At 40.9% G+C, this 17,213-nt stretch overlaps 1 protein-coding gene across 1 annotated transcript in view; it reads right to left on the minus strand.

Moving 5' to 3' along the window:
- The window catches only part of LOC139305263 (copine-8), a 71,299-nt gene that overhangs the window by 44,876 nt on the left and 9,210 nt on the right, over positions 1-17,213 (minus strand). The window contains exons 2-5 of the mRNA XM_070929212.1: positions 7,837-7,877; positions 5,866-5,912; positions 4,514-4,617; positions 13-52 (exon numbers count right to left, since the gene is read on the minus strand). Of these exons, the coding sequence (XP_070785313.1) occupies positions 13-52; positions 4,514-4,617; positions 5,866-5,912; positions 7,837-7,877 (232 nt within the window). The remainder of the gene's footprint in view (positions 1-12; positions 53-4,513; positions 4,618-5,865; positions 5,913-7,836; positions 7,878-17,213) is intronic.

Here is a 17,213-nt window from a genome sequence, read left to right on the forward strand (position 1 = left end):
TTTTTTACTCACGTGTTTTGACAGGTTGGCACTCTTCGAGTCGACATCATACCTGTAGAAAAAAGGAAACGTGAGCGAGGGTCAGTGCATTAGAAAGCGATGGAGGGTGACAGGAGCTCAGCTGGGAATACGACAAGGATTACAGGCAGCAGTAAATCAGTAATGGGACCAAGCAGCTTGTCGCCGACGACCTCACTAGAGGCTTTGAGTATTTCTCTTCTAAACATCACAGGCTCACAGGCATCCTCCATTAAACTGACACTTAATGGACTAATTGGCAGTCACACGTACGAACATGAGAGTATACATGTTTGTGCACGTGTGAGAGAGATAAAAAGAAACTGAAATATTGCGCTAGTGCGTAAAAAAGTGTCTCTGTTCTATTAGTGTGAGTTTCAGAGGGCTCTCATGTTATTTTTTGATGTATGTTTGTATGTTATTCACACGCTTTATTCCTCCATTCCACCTGCAGGTTTAATACTGGCAGAGAGAAAGATTTGTCCAGAAATGGCTCCTCTGGTGCAGAGGCTCTGAAGAATGGGAAGCAATCAGACAAGCCATTCGCTGAGCAATTTGAGGTCATTTCACAGCTCAGGTCATTTCACCCACCACTACAAATGGATTGCCCTTTGCTAGGTAATATTTTGGGGGAGAAATGGGGAGCAATTTAGTTATTTTACAAGGCTGTTCAGGATCATGTACATCCTACGTGTGCCTGTATATGTGTGTGTGTTGCACTTTGGGTAATTAGGATTCTAAATCAATCTGAATCCGAAGCGTGACTGGGTATTCAAAATGATTAAATACAAATCACGTGATATCTTATCATCAGTGTCTATGACTGCAGAGTGTCTCTACCTTCTGGACAAACCATACAGATAGTCATCAATCTACCAGAGTAGAAACGCTTCACTATCAACAAATGTGTCCATACTGACTCAGAGGGATGTTCTGTACGTCCTATTCATAAAGTGGCCTGCTCTGTTTTTCACAATTTTAATGAAAATCATTTATTTTTCTCTCCTCGCTGGTGTGAAGTGTAAAACTGACATTCAAACCACACAAATCCCCTACCCCTTTCTATATATTCACTGTAGTTGTACAAAGCGGAGTGTGTGAATATTTATACAAACTTTAACAAAAAACAAATAGACCTTGTAAACAAATTAGACAAGAGTCGAAAGCCATGTACATGCACACAGCTAAATGTTCAGATTAGTCAACTTACTCACAATGATAATGTTAGCATGTTGATGTTTCCCCATCTTATTTTAGCATGTTAGCATGCTAATATTTTGCTGATTTACACAAAACACAAAGATGAGGCTGATGGTAATGCCATTAGTTTTGCAGGTATTGGACAAAGTGAAATTCTGACCTGATGATGGGGCTACATGAGGTCAGGGATCAAAGTTTTTACAATTCATCCAGTGGGGAACATGAATGTCTGTTCAAAATGTCATAGCAATCAATCCACTAGTTGCTGAGATATTTCAATAAAACCATTAACATTTCTGTGAACAATTTGATGCCCATCCACCAAGTAGAGCTGCTGAGATATTTCACTGAATAAGCAAAAATAACTCCAGGGATCACCAAAGTCAATAGGATTCATCCTCCAGGGAACTTTAGCATCTGTACCAAATTTCATGGCAATCAATTTAATTGTTGTCATGATATTTCACTACGAATCACAAATGTTAACCTCATGGTGGCACTTGAGGAAAAGCCAGAGGATCACTTAAGTAGGTAAGATTAATTCTCTGGGGACCTTGAATGGCTCTACAGTTACAATGCATCAAACGATTGTTGAGATATTTCCATCTGGACCAATGGCAGACTGACGGACTGACAGATTGAAAGGCTGACCGACCTCACTAATTGTTAGTGTCCACTTTTTCATATTTTATTCATTTTTCCCCCATTCAGAATTATTAGTGGCAGCAGTACTAGCAGTAATACTACAAGTCATAGACACAGTGTAGTCTCGTTATTCATATTCAGAAGACATACTGTAGTATTTCATAACCTCTCCTCTGTTAGTTTTTTTCCCCACAGATCCCATCTTCATGGGCCTGAGGGAGGAAACATTCTTTCATCTGCTATAATCTCAGACTGAGTTAGCCTCTGCAGGCCGGCAGCACCGGCTATCTGGGGCTGTTAGACATGAGAGGAGCTAGGTTCACGCACACACATGTACATGACACATTCACAGACAAAGGCACATGCATGTTTCGCTAACAGTGATGCACATGCTGAATGATACTAGGAAAAACACACATATACACACACAGACCAAAAAAAAGCCTGTGTGCTGTTTTGTTCAACAGATGCTCCGTTCCATTCAGAAAACCACTCAAGAGACAGCAAGCACAGAGGCATGCACTCATACATTTATACAGCTACCTAAACAAATTAGAAGGCAACAACAAAACAACCCAAAGTCCTGCATGTTCTTTATCTGTGCCTTTCAGTGCAAAAAAAGTAACAGATAGGTGTGAAAATGTATACTGGGTCGTAACATGGGGTGGCACACAAGTGGAGCAGGCAGAGTAGATATGAAAGGTTAAACGCTTCTCTTTCCCTGAAGGAAATCTGTCCACTCCTATATCACACCCACCATCCCCTGGAACCCCCAGTTGTTATGGTTACCATCACTAAACTGCACACATAGCGCAATACACACAAGCGCATGACATTGTCGCCATGGCCACACACAGCATGTGGGAATGCACATACGAGACACACACATACACACACACACCATGGCCTTGCTCTGGTCTCGGAGTGTCCGCGTGGCCCTGTGACACTGCGAGACGACCATACGAGTATGTACTGTGACCAGCTGAGATACGAACACGTATGGTTAAAGAGGGATAATACCTGCGCCAAGAGAGACGGTATACAACGATCCACTAACACACGGCCTCAACTAGGAAACCCAGCCAAATTACGTACAAGTATTCTCCTGTGAGAAGTGAAGCTGTATCTTTACAGTCATTTACACATCGTAGCAGTATTGATGGACAGGCAGGTGAGAAGATACATGAGAATAGTAGAGGCACATGAGAAGGTGGATCACTGAATCTGTCATCAAAGTGTAGAGCGGGTTATATGATGCATTCATTTTAGTGTGGAGTCTGATGTACAGAAAATATTTTTGTAATTAGACAAGTATTAATACTGCTGTGAAAAATAGGGATACAGAAACCCCCATGCACAAATATAGACCTCCACCTACACACATACATGCACAAACTATATTGTCTCTGCCTTGCTCTTTCTCTCTCCATCTCTCACAGGCAAACACACACAATATAAGCAGAAACACTAACTCCTCTTCGCAGAGTCTAACTTTCAGGTCCCAGTTGGGCCGTCAGGGTGGCTCCCTGGTTCATAGATTATAATATAATTAGTCTCCATCTAATAAAATAAAGCCACTGAAATCCCCTCTGTAATTCAATGAGAAATGGGATCTGAGAGCAAATTGAGAAAGAAAATCCCCTCACCTACAGGCAGTCTGGTGGCTTGATGCAAAGGAACGCAAATCAAGTGTGAGATGCAGTCACTGAGCTTTTAACACATGCATATACAGTGCCATATCATATACAGATATACGAGTAGGCAACAGGGATGCATGGATGTATGTTTTTTGAAGCCGATACCAATAGCCAATACTTTCACATGATACACGCCCATACCAACACCAGTGCATATTTTAAAAAGCTTAACCTGCTTCGTCTCTCTCTGATATAGTGTCACATAGTGCTCACAAATCCCAACATTTACTTCCCAGCTCACAATTGATACTTCAGGTAATTAACAATTAAGTGTTTTATTACTTGCCGGCATGCCAACTCCACAATCTGCCAAATATCAGCAGTAAAAATAATACTGGGCCTATACCAATACTGCTTTTAGAGAGCACCCCAATGCATCTAGACAAATGAAGCTGTCCCAGTTAAATACTGTAATAAATCAGTGTCTGGCAGTATGACGGTACAAAGAGGAAGATTTGTCCTTGTATAACTTTTGGAGGAAGACTTCATATTGGCATGAATATGCAATTCATTGTGTGAAAACAACTTTCTAATCTACATTAAAATACGAAATAATGCAGTTTGTGAAATGTAACATTTTTGGTTTACTTAACCTCTCAATACGTAAATTGAGATACAATTAGAGTAGAGTAGGTATGCCAACTGCACAGTAGAGAGGCACAAATCTAAGATTAAAACAGCCATATTTGTAGCTTTACAATAAAATAATTCCTCATTTTGCCAGTGACATATGGAGCCTCTAGGGTCTAATGGAAGCCTATTTTTTAAGCCTAGTTTGTATTTTCTAGAAGAAGCGTCCAACATTGAGTAAAGCAAAGATTAACTCCTGAACCTTACATGCCATATGACCATTACAATGTTTGGTGCCAGAGCAAGTATCAATCTTAATCTCAAATATTACTGTAATATCATAATAACACACACACACACACACACACACAGGTATTACTTACAGGTCAAATCGGAGGTTCTGTCGCTCTTCAAAGAAGTAGTCCAAAATGAATTTCCGCACAAAGTCTGGGTTTAGTGTGTTGTCTATCACCTCTGTTCTGCCAAACTAGACAAAGAAAGGAAGATCAGAAGACAGATAAGAATACCTTTTCTTTAAATTATAAGGCAAACCATTTTAATATATTTCTTCTTTTCTAAATGTTGGACAACAAAAGAGTGTTATGACACAAATCTACACAATCTACGAAGATGTCCAAGTTGGTGTTGAACCGTTATCGGCCGCTCAATAAACCTTAAAACTTTGGTCTTACACAGTTTTTACAAGCACTTTGTGAAGTTGCTGTGACTCATGTGAATAACTAATAACCAGCAGCTTTTTTTTTCCTCAGGTGACACATCAGGGAAGAGGCTGGTTAAACAAGATTATGTGCAGCTTTAGAGTAATGAATGCAGAGCAGCTGAAACATCAAGTCAATGGGGGTCAAGTAGGTTCCCGGTTTGGCATTTAACTTAGCCTATTAATAATGCATGCAGATGATGGACTACTCAGAACTATGAATAACTATGAGTGATTGGGGCTGCAAGATTTGCCCCCTCATTTACATACGTGAATATTCATTATTGTGAAGCACACTGGTGATTGCACTACAGTCATACGTGAGTGTACACATGCTCATAAACAAGGTGTAGGTACTGGTTGTGTCTACAATCACAAAGTGGGGGTCTCTTATCATAATTACTTCAGGGTAATTAATGAAATTGACCAGAACTTCAATAATGTAATAACTTTCTTTGTGTTACAACATATTGTGAGTACTATTGGATGGATTGCCATGACATTTTCTGACATTCATGGTTCCCAGACGATGTATCCTAATAACTTTGGTGATCCCCTGACTTTTCATCTAGCGATATCATCAGGACAAAACTTTAATTTATGACTATATTACCTGTGAAACTAATAAGCGAATTCAGCAGTATTTCAACCCTAAGGGTCAGAAAGCTAACACACTAATCTAAGATGGTAGACTAAACATTAAGCCTGCTCAACCTCAGCATGTTAGCCATGCCTCTGTCATGACAGCATGGTGATATTAGCATTTAGCCTCACGGAGCATAGCTGTAGACTCTTGTTTTACCATATGTAGCCAAATAAAATTTGAGACATACTGAGTAAATATAAAGACTGCAGAGAAGTGGATCATGCTTGTTTCCAGGGTGAATATTCATCACCACTGGTGTCTGTTGTATCTCTATTTGATACTGAAAGGATGCGTTTTGGATGAAGATTGGTGACATGACATAAAGTGGCCAAAGCTGTGACACTCTCTCTCTCTCTCTCTTTAGTTCTCACCTCTCTCCACTCCCTGTTGCCCATGCCTTGTGTGTAGAGAACACAAACTGTGAAGAAGAGAGACACATAACATTATAACACAACACTAGAGATCATTAACTATACATGTTAAAAACCAATGCCATTATCCATTACAGTGGTCCAGGTATTTTCCTCAAAACTGTCTCAATTATTCATATACTGGAACTAACGACTACCTAAGACTGTACAACAGGATTCTTCTTCATAACCATATTTTTGAACTGGTAGGTAAGCTGACTCAGAGAAGGACAGAGGAAAAAACATACTGAAATGTCATGGTATTCATTTGATCCATCCATGAATAATATGCCATAAATGCATGAATTAGAACTAAAACAACTACATCAAAGCACCTAATAGTTTTATTCATGAAGCCCAAACATATATATTCCATTCCCGTCTTCAGACGGCGAAAGACACCATTTCAGGCCATTATGCAATTTCCCGAAACAAGAGAATTCACTAAAAGACAAATTACGGCGCTCACTCATCATCGTACACTTCATTTCTGGAGGCCTTTGATGTTCTTTTCAGATAAGTGGATAGGATAAGGATATATCAATGTGCATGTACACACACCCACGCAGACACACACGATACTGGGGTCTCATGGAAACAGGTGATAGATTTAAACCAAAAATGGAATAGAAAACTTTGGATTCTTCACGGTCTTGCAGCTTATGTATTGAAGGGCTTTATGTCTTCTTTCCACTTGTGCCAGACAGCCTTGGTTTTCCTTTTGGATCACTGCTCTTTACATTTTGAAGGTATTTTTTTTTTACCAGCAAATGACAGATCCAAGATATCTCTATTCTTCCAGTATCTCAGACATTTTCTCTTTTTTTTTCCCTTTCCTTTACCTCCGTGCTCTTTTAGCCTGTCAGGCTGTTTCATGTCAGGAGACTGAGGTCGCCGTGCTCAGCATAATCACAAGCGCTACTCAGCACAAGAGCCTGAATGTATGGGTAAAGCCTGAGCTTCCTCCTCCTCATCATCATGTTAATCACTGTCATCCTCGTCATCGTGTTCATCACTGTCATCATCATCACCGTGAGACATTTTTATCCCATGCTACTGTAAATGTGCTGACACACTATGTTTTGAAGAGACAGTGTGTGTGTGTGTGTGTGTGTGTGTGTGTGTGTGTGTGTGTGTGTGTGTGTGTGTTAGGGTTATTGGTGAGTCATTATAGAGCACCAAAAGTCATTCTGATATTAATAATCCCAAATTCACACACACCTCAAAACAATGATGATTTTATTCTATTTTTTATAGTGTGAATTTTACCCTTATCTCATCCTACCCTAACACACAACACATACACACTGACATACCCACACACACAGGCGATATACATCCAGCATTAACACACCACGAGACCCTGTCTTAAAAGAAACGTTCAACATTTTGGGAAACATGCTTTATTTACTTGCTGATGAGAAAGAAAGAAAGTGAATAAGCTTATTTCCCTTTGACTCCTGCCCCGGCACTAGCAGTATTACTGTAATGTTTGAACTGCTGGGAGAGGAAAGGAGATTTGCCACCCATTCTGTGAATCTATAGGGAGAAGCTTCTTAGTTGGCCTCATGCATTAGTCAGACCTGCCTCGAGCCAAGCTCACACATTTAGTGAAAAAAAACTCACAACTGCATACGGCAAAAGACAAGACCTTACTTCGGTCCCCTAATTGATTTCTCACTCCCTTATAGTCCTTTTGTTTCCCTTACTTTCTACATTTTTCTCAATTGTTCTTTACTTTACTTACTTTACTTTTTTTATGCCTTTATTTCCTTCCTTCTTGCCGCATGCCTTTCTTTTCAAATTTCCATTACTTTCATTCTTTTGTGCTGTTTTTTTTTCTCTGTATTCCTTTTAATGCATGCCTTTGTGATATATATATATTTATATACAGTATTATACTGTATATAACAGACAGGTGGTGGATCTTACTTGGGTCTGATTTGGAGAACGTGTCCCTGTCCAGGAGGTTTCTGTGGAGACACAAAGGAGAAAGTAGTCAGAAACACAGTTCCCTCGGTGAGAAGGAAAAACTTTCGTCATCCAAATGTGGCAGTGAATGCTTTAACACACAGACTATTTACGTACTCTGTTGGCCATGAGTCGGCACGTTACCATCACCCTCCGTTTACACAATCCCTGTGAAACTCTTATCTGAGGTGTGAAAATACAAAACATATCTAAAATACTGGATATACCACAGCATTAGCCATAATACTGAGGCTCCTGGGGCTCATAATTTAGATGTGAGGTTGAAATAAGTGTGTTCAAAGATTTCTCTTAAAGACATTTGTGAAAGGATAAGCCTGGTAATGTCTTATATTTTTCTTCAACAACAAATCCCACGCGAAGATCAAAACAATGATGAATTGATCCTACTAGCAGGTGTTGCCTGTGTGGCTAGAACCTGATATACCTTATTCCTCTGCACTGTAGTTTATTTTAGTCAATCCCAAATACACCATCCTGCTGCCATGAATACTTGCAAATGTGTATCGAAAATAGTCCCCAAAAAATGGACTATTTTCTCCTGATTGAGTTTTTTAGTTTGCTAAAAACTGCAGTGCCCAGCTGTTTAAGGAAATTACTTAGTAATTAAAAAAAGTGTTTAAAGGTTTACATCTTCAGTAAGGGCCTTGGGCCTAAGCAGACAGGGTAGGGATGTGGGAAAGTATTGAGAGAAGGACTAATGCATTGTTGGTTTTGGTCTTTTCATGGGATTTGTTGACAATAAAAAACACCATAGGACGGTTCTGACAGGTAGGCATTTGGTCTATCTTGAAAGAACATGAGCTTCTTACCAGCATTTTACTGCACCTTAGTTCCCACACTGAGCAGGAAGGAGTTGGTTTCAGTTAAACTCGACATGAAAAGAAAAACTGAGCCACGTGCCCAACATGGGCTCCACCTCCACAGCACGGAAACCTAAAAACATTCAAGTCTTCCCTTGTCACATAAAAACAGTAGGAGCCCTAACAAGTACGTCCACCACAAACCACAATATCTTCAGGTCTGACTCTTTATCTATGGGTGAGAGATTTTATGGCTCCTCATTTCATGCTTGGAAAACACTAGCTCTAAAATCATATTTTCTTATCCGCTGTCTCAGCAAACCACTGAGTTTCAGCCAAGACGGGCATTAATAAAATGGTGAAGAATTTATGTTGTTGAAAATTAAATGACCTGATGTGAAAGTGGTATGAGACCTTATCATTAATTCTGATTTGTGAATAATGTGATAAATGACGGTGACAATGATGGCACCTAATGGTTTAGAGAGGAGAGGAGAGGAGACTCACTCTAGCATGTAAAGGCCTCGATGAGAATTAAGATCAAATCCACTTTCTTTCATCTATTTTACGCGCCCTGACATTTCCTGGTTGCAGAAAAGGCACCAAAATGTGGGTAAAGCTTCCCGTCATCTTTTCAATCCCAGGGATTGTGAAAGACTCTGAAAGGCTTTCAGAGAAAGCCCTGAAACCATCACTGGCTGGAGAGCATCCAGGCTGCAAGCTGGTTTTCAGTAACAGCCGCTTTAATTGAAGCAGCTTTTTTATTTCAGCTCACTTTCAGTTGTCTCTCTCTCTCTCTCTGTTCCCGTCTGCCCTCTTCTTCTTGTGTGAACTTGTCAACACCACCTATGGCATTTTCTCTCTGTCTCGCTCTCTTGTGTTTGCTCTCATCAACAAACAAAAACACCTTCAGTATAAAAAAACAACAAAAACACCTCTGATATCCACTCGGTCCCTCCTGCTCATTCGCAGACTTACTTGTCAGTTCGCTCACTCGCTCTGTTGTAAATTGCAGCATCACTTTATCAAATCACTCGTATTGAATGTACCACGTCAAGGCACTTAGCGTGCTGATTTGTCGCCACTTTTGAGAAATCTGAAGTGGTTATTTGAGGCATTTGGCTCAGGTTGCATGTTCCAGGTGTGACCTAGAACATGCAACCTGAGCCAAATGAGTTTGAGTTTGAGTTTCCTCCCATAATCCAAAGACACACACATCAGGTGTCACTGCAGACTTAAGGTGTTGGCGTGTCTGTGTGCTTATTGTGTTGTCCACTGATGGACACTATAATCCAGCTAAGATGTTTACATGGTGTGCAAAGCCTTTCCATTCATACTCCTGCTTACTGAATAATGACTGACTGATGAAGATGCTCCTTCAGTACAATGCCAATTTCTCTTTGGTAATTGATTCGTGGTTGGACTGCTCTCACCTTTGGCTGACTGGCTGACATGGAGTCCCATTGTTAAAAACACATTAATGAGCCACGCCGTGACCATAATTATGATGAACATGAGCACCGTACTTTATTATGGGTCAATCCTACATGCTGTACACTCTCCTGTCATAAATACTCGCTAGCACGACAAATATGTATAAATCCGCGGCTGAAAATAGTACCCAACAAACACACAATTTACTCCTGTAAAGGACCGCAACTAATGATTATTTTCATTATCGATTAATCTGCTGGTTACCTTCCCAATTAATTGATTATTTAGCCTAAGAAATCTCAAAAACACAGAAAAATGTTGACCCGTTTCCTAGACACCAAGGTGGTGTGTTCAAATGTCTTGTTTTGTAAGCCAACCAACAGTCCGACACATAAGGATATTCAGTTTTATTTAAAACAGAGAAAGAAAATAACTGAAACGATGATTGTAAAAGCCGTATTCAATTTCTGTTGATTGACAAATTAACAATTGTCTAATTAGTAATGAAAGTAATGTTGGCTAAAAAACTATCTGTTGTTGCTGTTTAAGGAAATGATTTAGTCTTTCTGAAAAATGAAACAGTTTTGTGACGAATGGGATTGAGGAAGCAGGGAGGTCAGAAAGAGACGGGCTAATACATGGAGGTATTTGCCTATTGTTGACAATAAGGAAAATATGCAATATCACCAGCCTACGCATATTAATGTACTCTCATGCAGTAATGAGGCAACACCGGAGCAAATAACGCACATACCCTGGCCAATCAGAACCGAGTTTTCTCTATTGTCACTGTACAAACAATATATATGACGGATGAGGGAATAATGTTTTACATGAGCTTCTTCAATGTTGAACTGTCTCTTTAACTTCAAAAAGAATATTTTCAGTCCATCTGTTGTTAGTAAATGGAGGTAAATGAAATTGTTTCACCATCCAACACCATCTATGAATAGACCTGGACATCAAAACATGAATGCACACCTATATGCTAGAAAACACAAACGCTCCTGCAATAATGTGGCACCATTTGGCCAGTGGCTGGGAGTCGTTTCCCACTCTGAGTTGGGGATACAGTTAGAGACACGAGTTAAAATACACTGTATTGAGAGAGAATTTGAGACTCCACACTCTCTGACTGGCATGCTGCTCAAAGCACATCACACATGGTGGCACTCCAAATGGGCTCCTGGGCTCCCCCTGCGCGCGTGTTGTGTGTGTTTCTGTGTGTGTGTGTGTGTGTAAGACACGTTTTCAGGATTTCCACTTCAGAGGATAATGTGAATGAGTCATGGCTCTCTCTCTCTCTCTCTCTCTCTTTCCCTCTTTTCATTCCAGAGGCAGGCAGCGGAAAAAGCTAAAAGCTGCCATGCGAGTCACAGAGAGGTCTGCAGGAATAAAGGTACCAGACTAAAATAGTGTTAGTAATATTTTCAGCAGAGAGTTTCCCAAAAACGCTATAATCACACACTAGTAACGTGTCACTCTGATTTTATGCCTTTTGGTCAGATAAATGACAGCACCGCAGATCTCTTAACAGAAAAATATGAATATATCAATCAATTAGTCGGCTATGAAGACAAGCACTGGAGGTCCTGCTGTTAATGGCCAAGTGAACTACTCATTCCTATCTAAAAATATTGATTTCTTCAATAGATTTCCCTGCGGCTTTCAGCTTTGGTATGTTTAGATGCAGCCTCTTTCTCTCTCTCATCCTTCCTCACAAAAACACCCCCTTTGGCATTTTCTGCTCACTGTGTCTGGTGCACGTCTGGTGTGTGCATGTTCATTCACACAACCCTTCTCAGTGCATCTTCTCTCTCTAATTCACTTGCTGCTTAATCACTTAATTCTCCCTTCTAATATGTTGCCACGTCTAACTGAAGCCCACTCCAAAGAATGTAACTAAAACCCCAAGTAAGTCCATTCATTTACAGATTCTGAGCAGTAGACATATTTAGCGATGCGGTGATAGAAATAAAGATTGAAAGCACATGCAGCCTATGACGATCTGTTGCATTGAGTTTTCAGATGTAAAACACCATTTCTCTGCCAAAGGACACAACGCCTTTAAGCATTCACCTATAATACAGCTTTTAAGGCAATTAGCGAGAAAGAACAGAGACCACGCATGACGCAAAGCACAAAGCTCCCCCATTAGATGATTACGATGTTGGAGACATAAACACCTACCTTTTACCTAGAAGCAGTTTGCACATTCAGTGTTCACATGAGTTTGTGATGTGAAGGGATGTCACATGTTTGTGAAAATGATAAGCCAACGGTCTATTGGGACAAATACAATTACAGTTAGGTTTAGGTAACTGCAAGTTCAATTAAACTAAAATAATCATTAAAAATAATCTATACTTGATACACTGTCTCATTGGCATTTTTTAAGAATAACATTTCAATGTCTTCTGAAGAATTTCTCTGCAATTCCAGTGATCTTGGTGGGGTCTATCTCCAGAAGAGAGCACTTACAAGAAATTGTGCATGCATATATGCATAGAAATGATCTGTATTAGGGATCTAATCTAATCTAGGAACTGTCTAACCACTGTAGCTTCTAAAAAAGTCATTCAATGCACTCCAGTTTTACCATGGTTCGTTTGGGTTTGCAGCTGTAGAGATGAGCTTCTACATCTCCTTCTAATTCATTTCTGGCAGACTAGATGCTGTACCACAGTAGACATTGCACATTTAATCAAAAATGAGATCTGTATCATTATCATTATCAAAAAAATGCATATAGTAAATGTCATAAAGCTGAAAAAAATACCTTTTTTAAACTTTTCTATAGGACAGGGACAACAGGCAACCAAACCAGTTTGGTACAGGTTAGGAGACAGTTTCCATCACCAGATATGACAGTGCTGATCTCAGATCTGATCAAAGCATCTATGCTGCTGTCAAACCGTGCTTTCTCCTCCCTGGGGGCAACCTATACCAGTACAGTCCCCTGCCATCCTGGCCATGCCCCTGACGCATCACCTCTGACAGCTGTCAATCACAGCAACAAGAGTTGAAATCTGACACCGGATGGGCGGAAAACTGAGAGACTTGACAAAAAGGGGAAAGAAGGAATAAAAAATGACCAAAGATAGACAAGAAGAGGCACACTGTGAGCAGAGATGGTGAGGCAGCATCTTCGACTGATATGACAACTCTCTAATTATGTGAAATGCCAGGCGAGCTTCAATGTGGGGTCAGAGAGGGGGGTTATCTCTCCCACACACACACAAACTGGAGACACACCTCTGTGCGTTTGCTCAACGGGGAGAGCCACACGACAACAGCAGTATGGGGACGGTAACCATGGTAACTACTGACAGCCAATTGGGGGCACTTGACTGACTTGAGTGACAGTTATGTGCTGTTTTTCCACCCGAGAAGGAGGAATGCCATCAGTGCTGTGGGATTTGTGGCGCTCACCTTTCCACCTCTTTCCCCAGTTTTCCTCTCCTCTCGAGCTTTACCCTTCCTCTACCTTTCCTCTCTACTTTTCCCCTTCTCTTGATTTATTTTCCTCTCTTCCCTTCATCTCTCCTCACTTCCTTCTCTCTCATCTCCGGTTTATCCCTGTCTCCTTTGCCCATTTTCCTCTCTTCTCCTCCTATTTTGAAATGAATGAATACATCTGCTGTGCCTTTCGGACTGGCTTGAGAGGCCGTGTCCCTGACAGTGTGTTACCTTGACGACACAACAGCAAAAAGCCCCTCGGGGACCCTAACAACCCTCTCCTACACTACAGAAAGGAATTGGGTTTTTAGCCCACTGGAGGAGGGTGAAGGGGAGAGGAGAGGAGAGTGAGGAAAGTAAAATTAAAGAGAGGAAGGGGAAGGAAAAGAAAGAACTACACTGCAAAAGGAGAGTTGGGAGAAAGAAACAGTACAGGTGTTGAGTGAAAGAGTTGTTGAGGAAGAGAGGCAGGCAGTCTAATTAGTCATCCCAAACTGTGTGAGAGTAGCAAGAGGAAGCGTGTGTGTGTGTGTGTGTGTGTGTGTGTGTGTGAGAGAGAGAGAGACTGGGTCTTAAGCTGCTCCATTTCTGCCGTTGTGGACTCTATTTGTCCAGGCTTAACCATGGGCAGAGAGACAGAGAGAACAGTTAAGAGGGAGAGTGTGAAAGAGGAAGGGCCTTTTTAAAAGCCACAGAACATGGAGGCGCAGAGTGTAGAGGTTCCCGCCGGTGCTTTTCTAGGTTAAAAAGCGGAGCTAGATTTATTGTTGTGGTAGCCACCGCTGCTGCTAATACAATGACTCATTATTGTACAGGAAAGCCTGCCAAGATCTCATTCAATGAATGAAGACGAGTGCACCTCATGTCAGTGGTATTTGTGTTCTGTTTTGAGGTCAATAAGCCTTAAAACTTTGCAATCTGTATTAGTAAAGTGATGACACTAAATTGCTTGGTCGGGGATAGAGATGCTTGTCAAAAGACAAATATACAAAAATCCCACTGAAGGAGAGAGAATCAGCTTGTTTTTGTATTAAGTATCAACTGACATTTATTTGAATGGCTGCTTTTCATCCAATAATTTTTTCTGACACAGATATGTATCACTCTGGTTTAGTATTTCTGGTGATTTGCCAACCATTCAGTCACTCCTCCTCCAGCTCGCTTCATACCTGGAACTTTGTGCTTTGTGCTCCCGAGCTCGTCACATGCTGTGCTGTCTTTTCATCACATTTCTTCTGCTTCACCTCTGCCTCCTCAAACCTCTTCTGTCCCTGCTTGAGCTTTTCACATACATTCAATTATTCCACACTCCTTTTACATCATTACTCTTCTTTATTACTACAGTATTCTTTATTTCAGAGTCCTCTTCGTCTCCTCTCCTGTCTCCTCTTCTGTCCTCTTCTCAGGGGAAAAGGGGTTTTCTCAGTGAGAGCCCAGAGCTTTGATTCCTATTTTGTGTCTTCTGTCTGACTTCTTCTTTCCCACCTCGCTCTCCCTCTCTCTCTTTCTATCTGTCTGTCTCTCTCAGTTTGACCGTGACCTGAATAGGCTCTGTGGAGACTACACCATCTCACTGAACTAGATACAGTTACACACATGTAGATACACGTAGAGAACCACATGGAGCAACCTGTGTATGCTCTAATGATTTTCCAGTTCAACTACTCCGGATGTCCGCCACGACACACACATACACACACAAAAAAATGAATACAAACTGTCCCAGCAATATTGCTTCATGAATCTCATGATATGTGTATGTCCAGATCTAATAAACCTTGGACAGATCTACTGAATGAACAAGATAAAGAACACACACAGACAAACCAGCAATGCTGAAGATAACACTGGGTGCAAAACAAAGAGGCTATTTTTGCTGCAGTGACTAATCTGAAATTAGAGTCCGTGTGTGACTGTAAACACCAGCAAAAGAAACGACATCTCTTGCGAATTCCTTTTATTATTCAGTGTATGGATGCCTGGTCATATTTTGAAGCAGGACTTGCCAGCTAAGTCAAAATCATAACGAGTTCACAGAGTAGAGGTAAAAGGTAATCAAGATGAGCTCACTGAGAAGTACAAAAACAATTTAAGGTATGATTTTACTTACCTGACACAAAAAGGCTACAGCATCAAGATTCAACCTAATGCAATATTACATTGCAGTGGCCAAATACTAATGAAGGGCTGAGAACTGCATTAAATTGTGTAAAACAACATAACAAATCCATCCTATTTAAATTATGTCTTAACTATTTTTGTTGAAACATATTTTCTTTGTGTCACATTATAAACATTACTGTCACTGTAAATATTTTTGTTCTCTGTGACAGTGGCCTGGATCATCCCATCACAGTGGCCTTACAGAAGTGGCCTGATTCCTAACACATCTATATCAGGTATAGACGTAGGTCCAGTCTGAGCCTCGCAGCAGCACAGGTGGAGTACAGAGCAAACACTGGCTCATTACTAAACCAGAGACTTCTGCTCCATCCCAAAGACTTTCTCTTTTGTCTCCTGCTACTCTTCCTCCTCTCCTCTTTACTCTCCAGGTGCTGGTGTTACAAAGATCTTTGCTTGATCTCTTAATTTCCCCTAAGGGAAACCCCCTTAGGGGAAATCAAGAGAATAAGCAAAGTCTACAGTTTACAAGACAACATCTAGAAATGAGTCATTTCAAAATATGAATGAGTAATTTCCCAGGAAACAAAGACGAGGCTATTCTGAAAAACTTCCTTTCACTCTCAGGTACCGACCTGCCAATCCACAAAAACCACAATGAGCTGAAAGCAGCTAAAAGCTGGAGTGTGCCGGCAGTACAAGAAACCCTTTCACCTCACTGGGAGTCCGCTCATTAAATGTTAATGCCAAAAATACAGTTTAAAGGAGCTTTAAGCGCTTGTAACGGAGGTCGAACACACCTCATGCATTATGCAGAGGCTGTACGGGCCAAATCATAGACTTACAGGACAAGTCCTCTAGAAAAGCAAAATGCTCACTTAAACGTCTGTTAAAATAAAATAGTTTTACCATGACACTGATGATATCTTGAAAGGAAATACTGAAAAGTCATGTCCTTTTCATGTCACATTTTACACATGATTTCAGTTCAAGTGTTTTCCAGTTGGGATGTTAAACATGCAGTTTCTATCAAAAGGGCCATGCTGCATTGGTGTGCATTTACATTTAAACAGAGGTCCTATTCTCTTGACCTTTCATGCACTTCTCGCAATCACATCCACCACTGCAGGACTCTTCACTGAGTGTGTGTGTAGCTAGTAGTGTCTGTGCTTAGCAACAGACCAGGAATATTCTTGGAAACATGTGGAGCGAGAGGAGACAACTGGGCATGCTCAGATGTTCTCAACAGGTCGCTGAGCACAATGCTACAGGTACCTGCATCTCTTCCTTTCCCTTTTGTGTTCTGCCTCTAATTTTTTCTCCATCACTTCTTCCCCTCTGCATTTTGACTCATCTATCCAATTGGCTAGTGACGACCATTTGTTGCAGAAGAAAAGCACATGCTTGCACAATCCCCCCCCCCCAATCTCTCTCTCACACACACACTGAAGGGGAGCATCAGCAGCTTGTATTCTCTCTCTGCGTCTCTAAGAGGGCTGCCCT

This window comes from Enoplosus armatus, chromosome 22 (genome assembly GCF_043641665.1).
Source record: "Enoplosus armatus isolate fEnoArm2 chromosome 22, fEnoArm2.hap1, whole genome shotgun sequence".
Lineage (NCBI taxonomy): Eukaryota > Metazoa > Chordata > Actinopteri > Centrarchiformes > Enoplosidae > Enoplosus > Enoplosus armatus.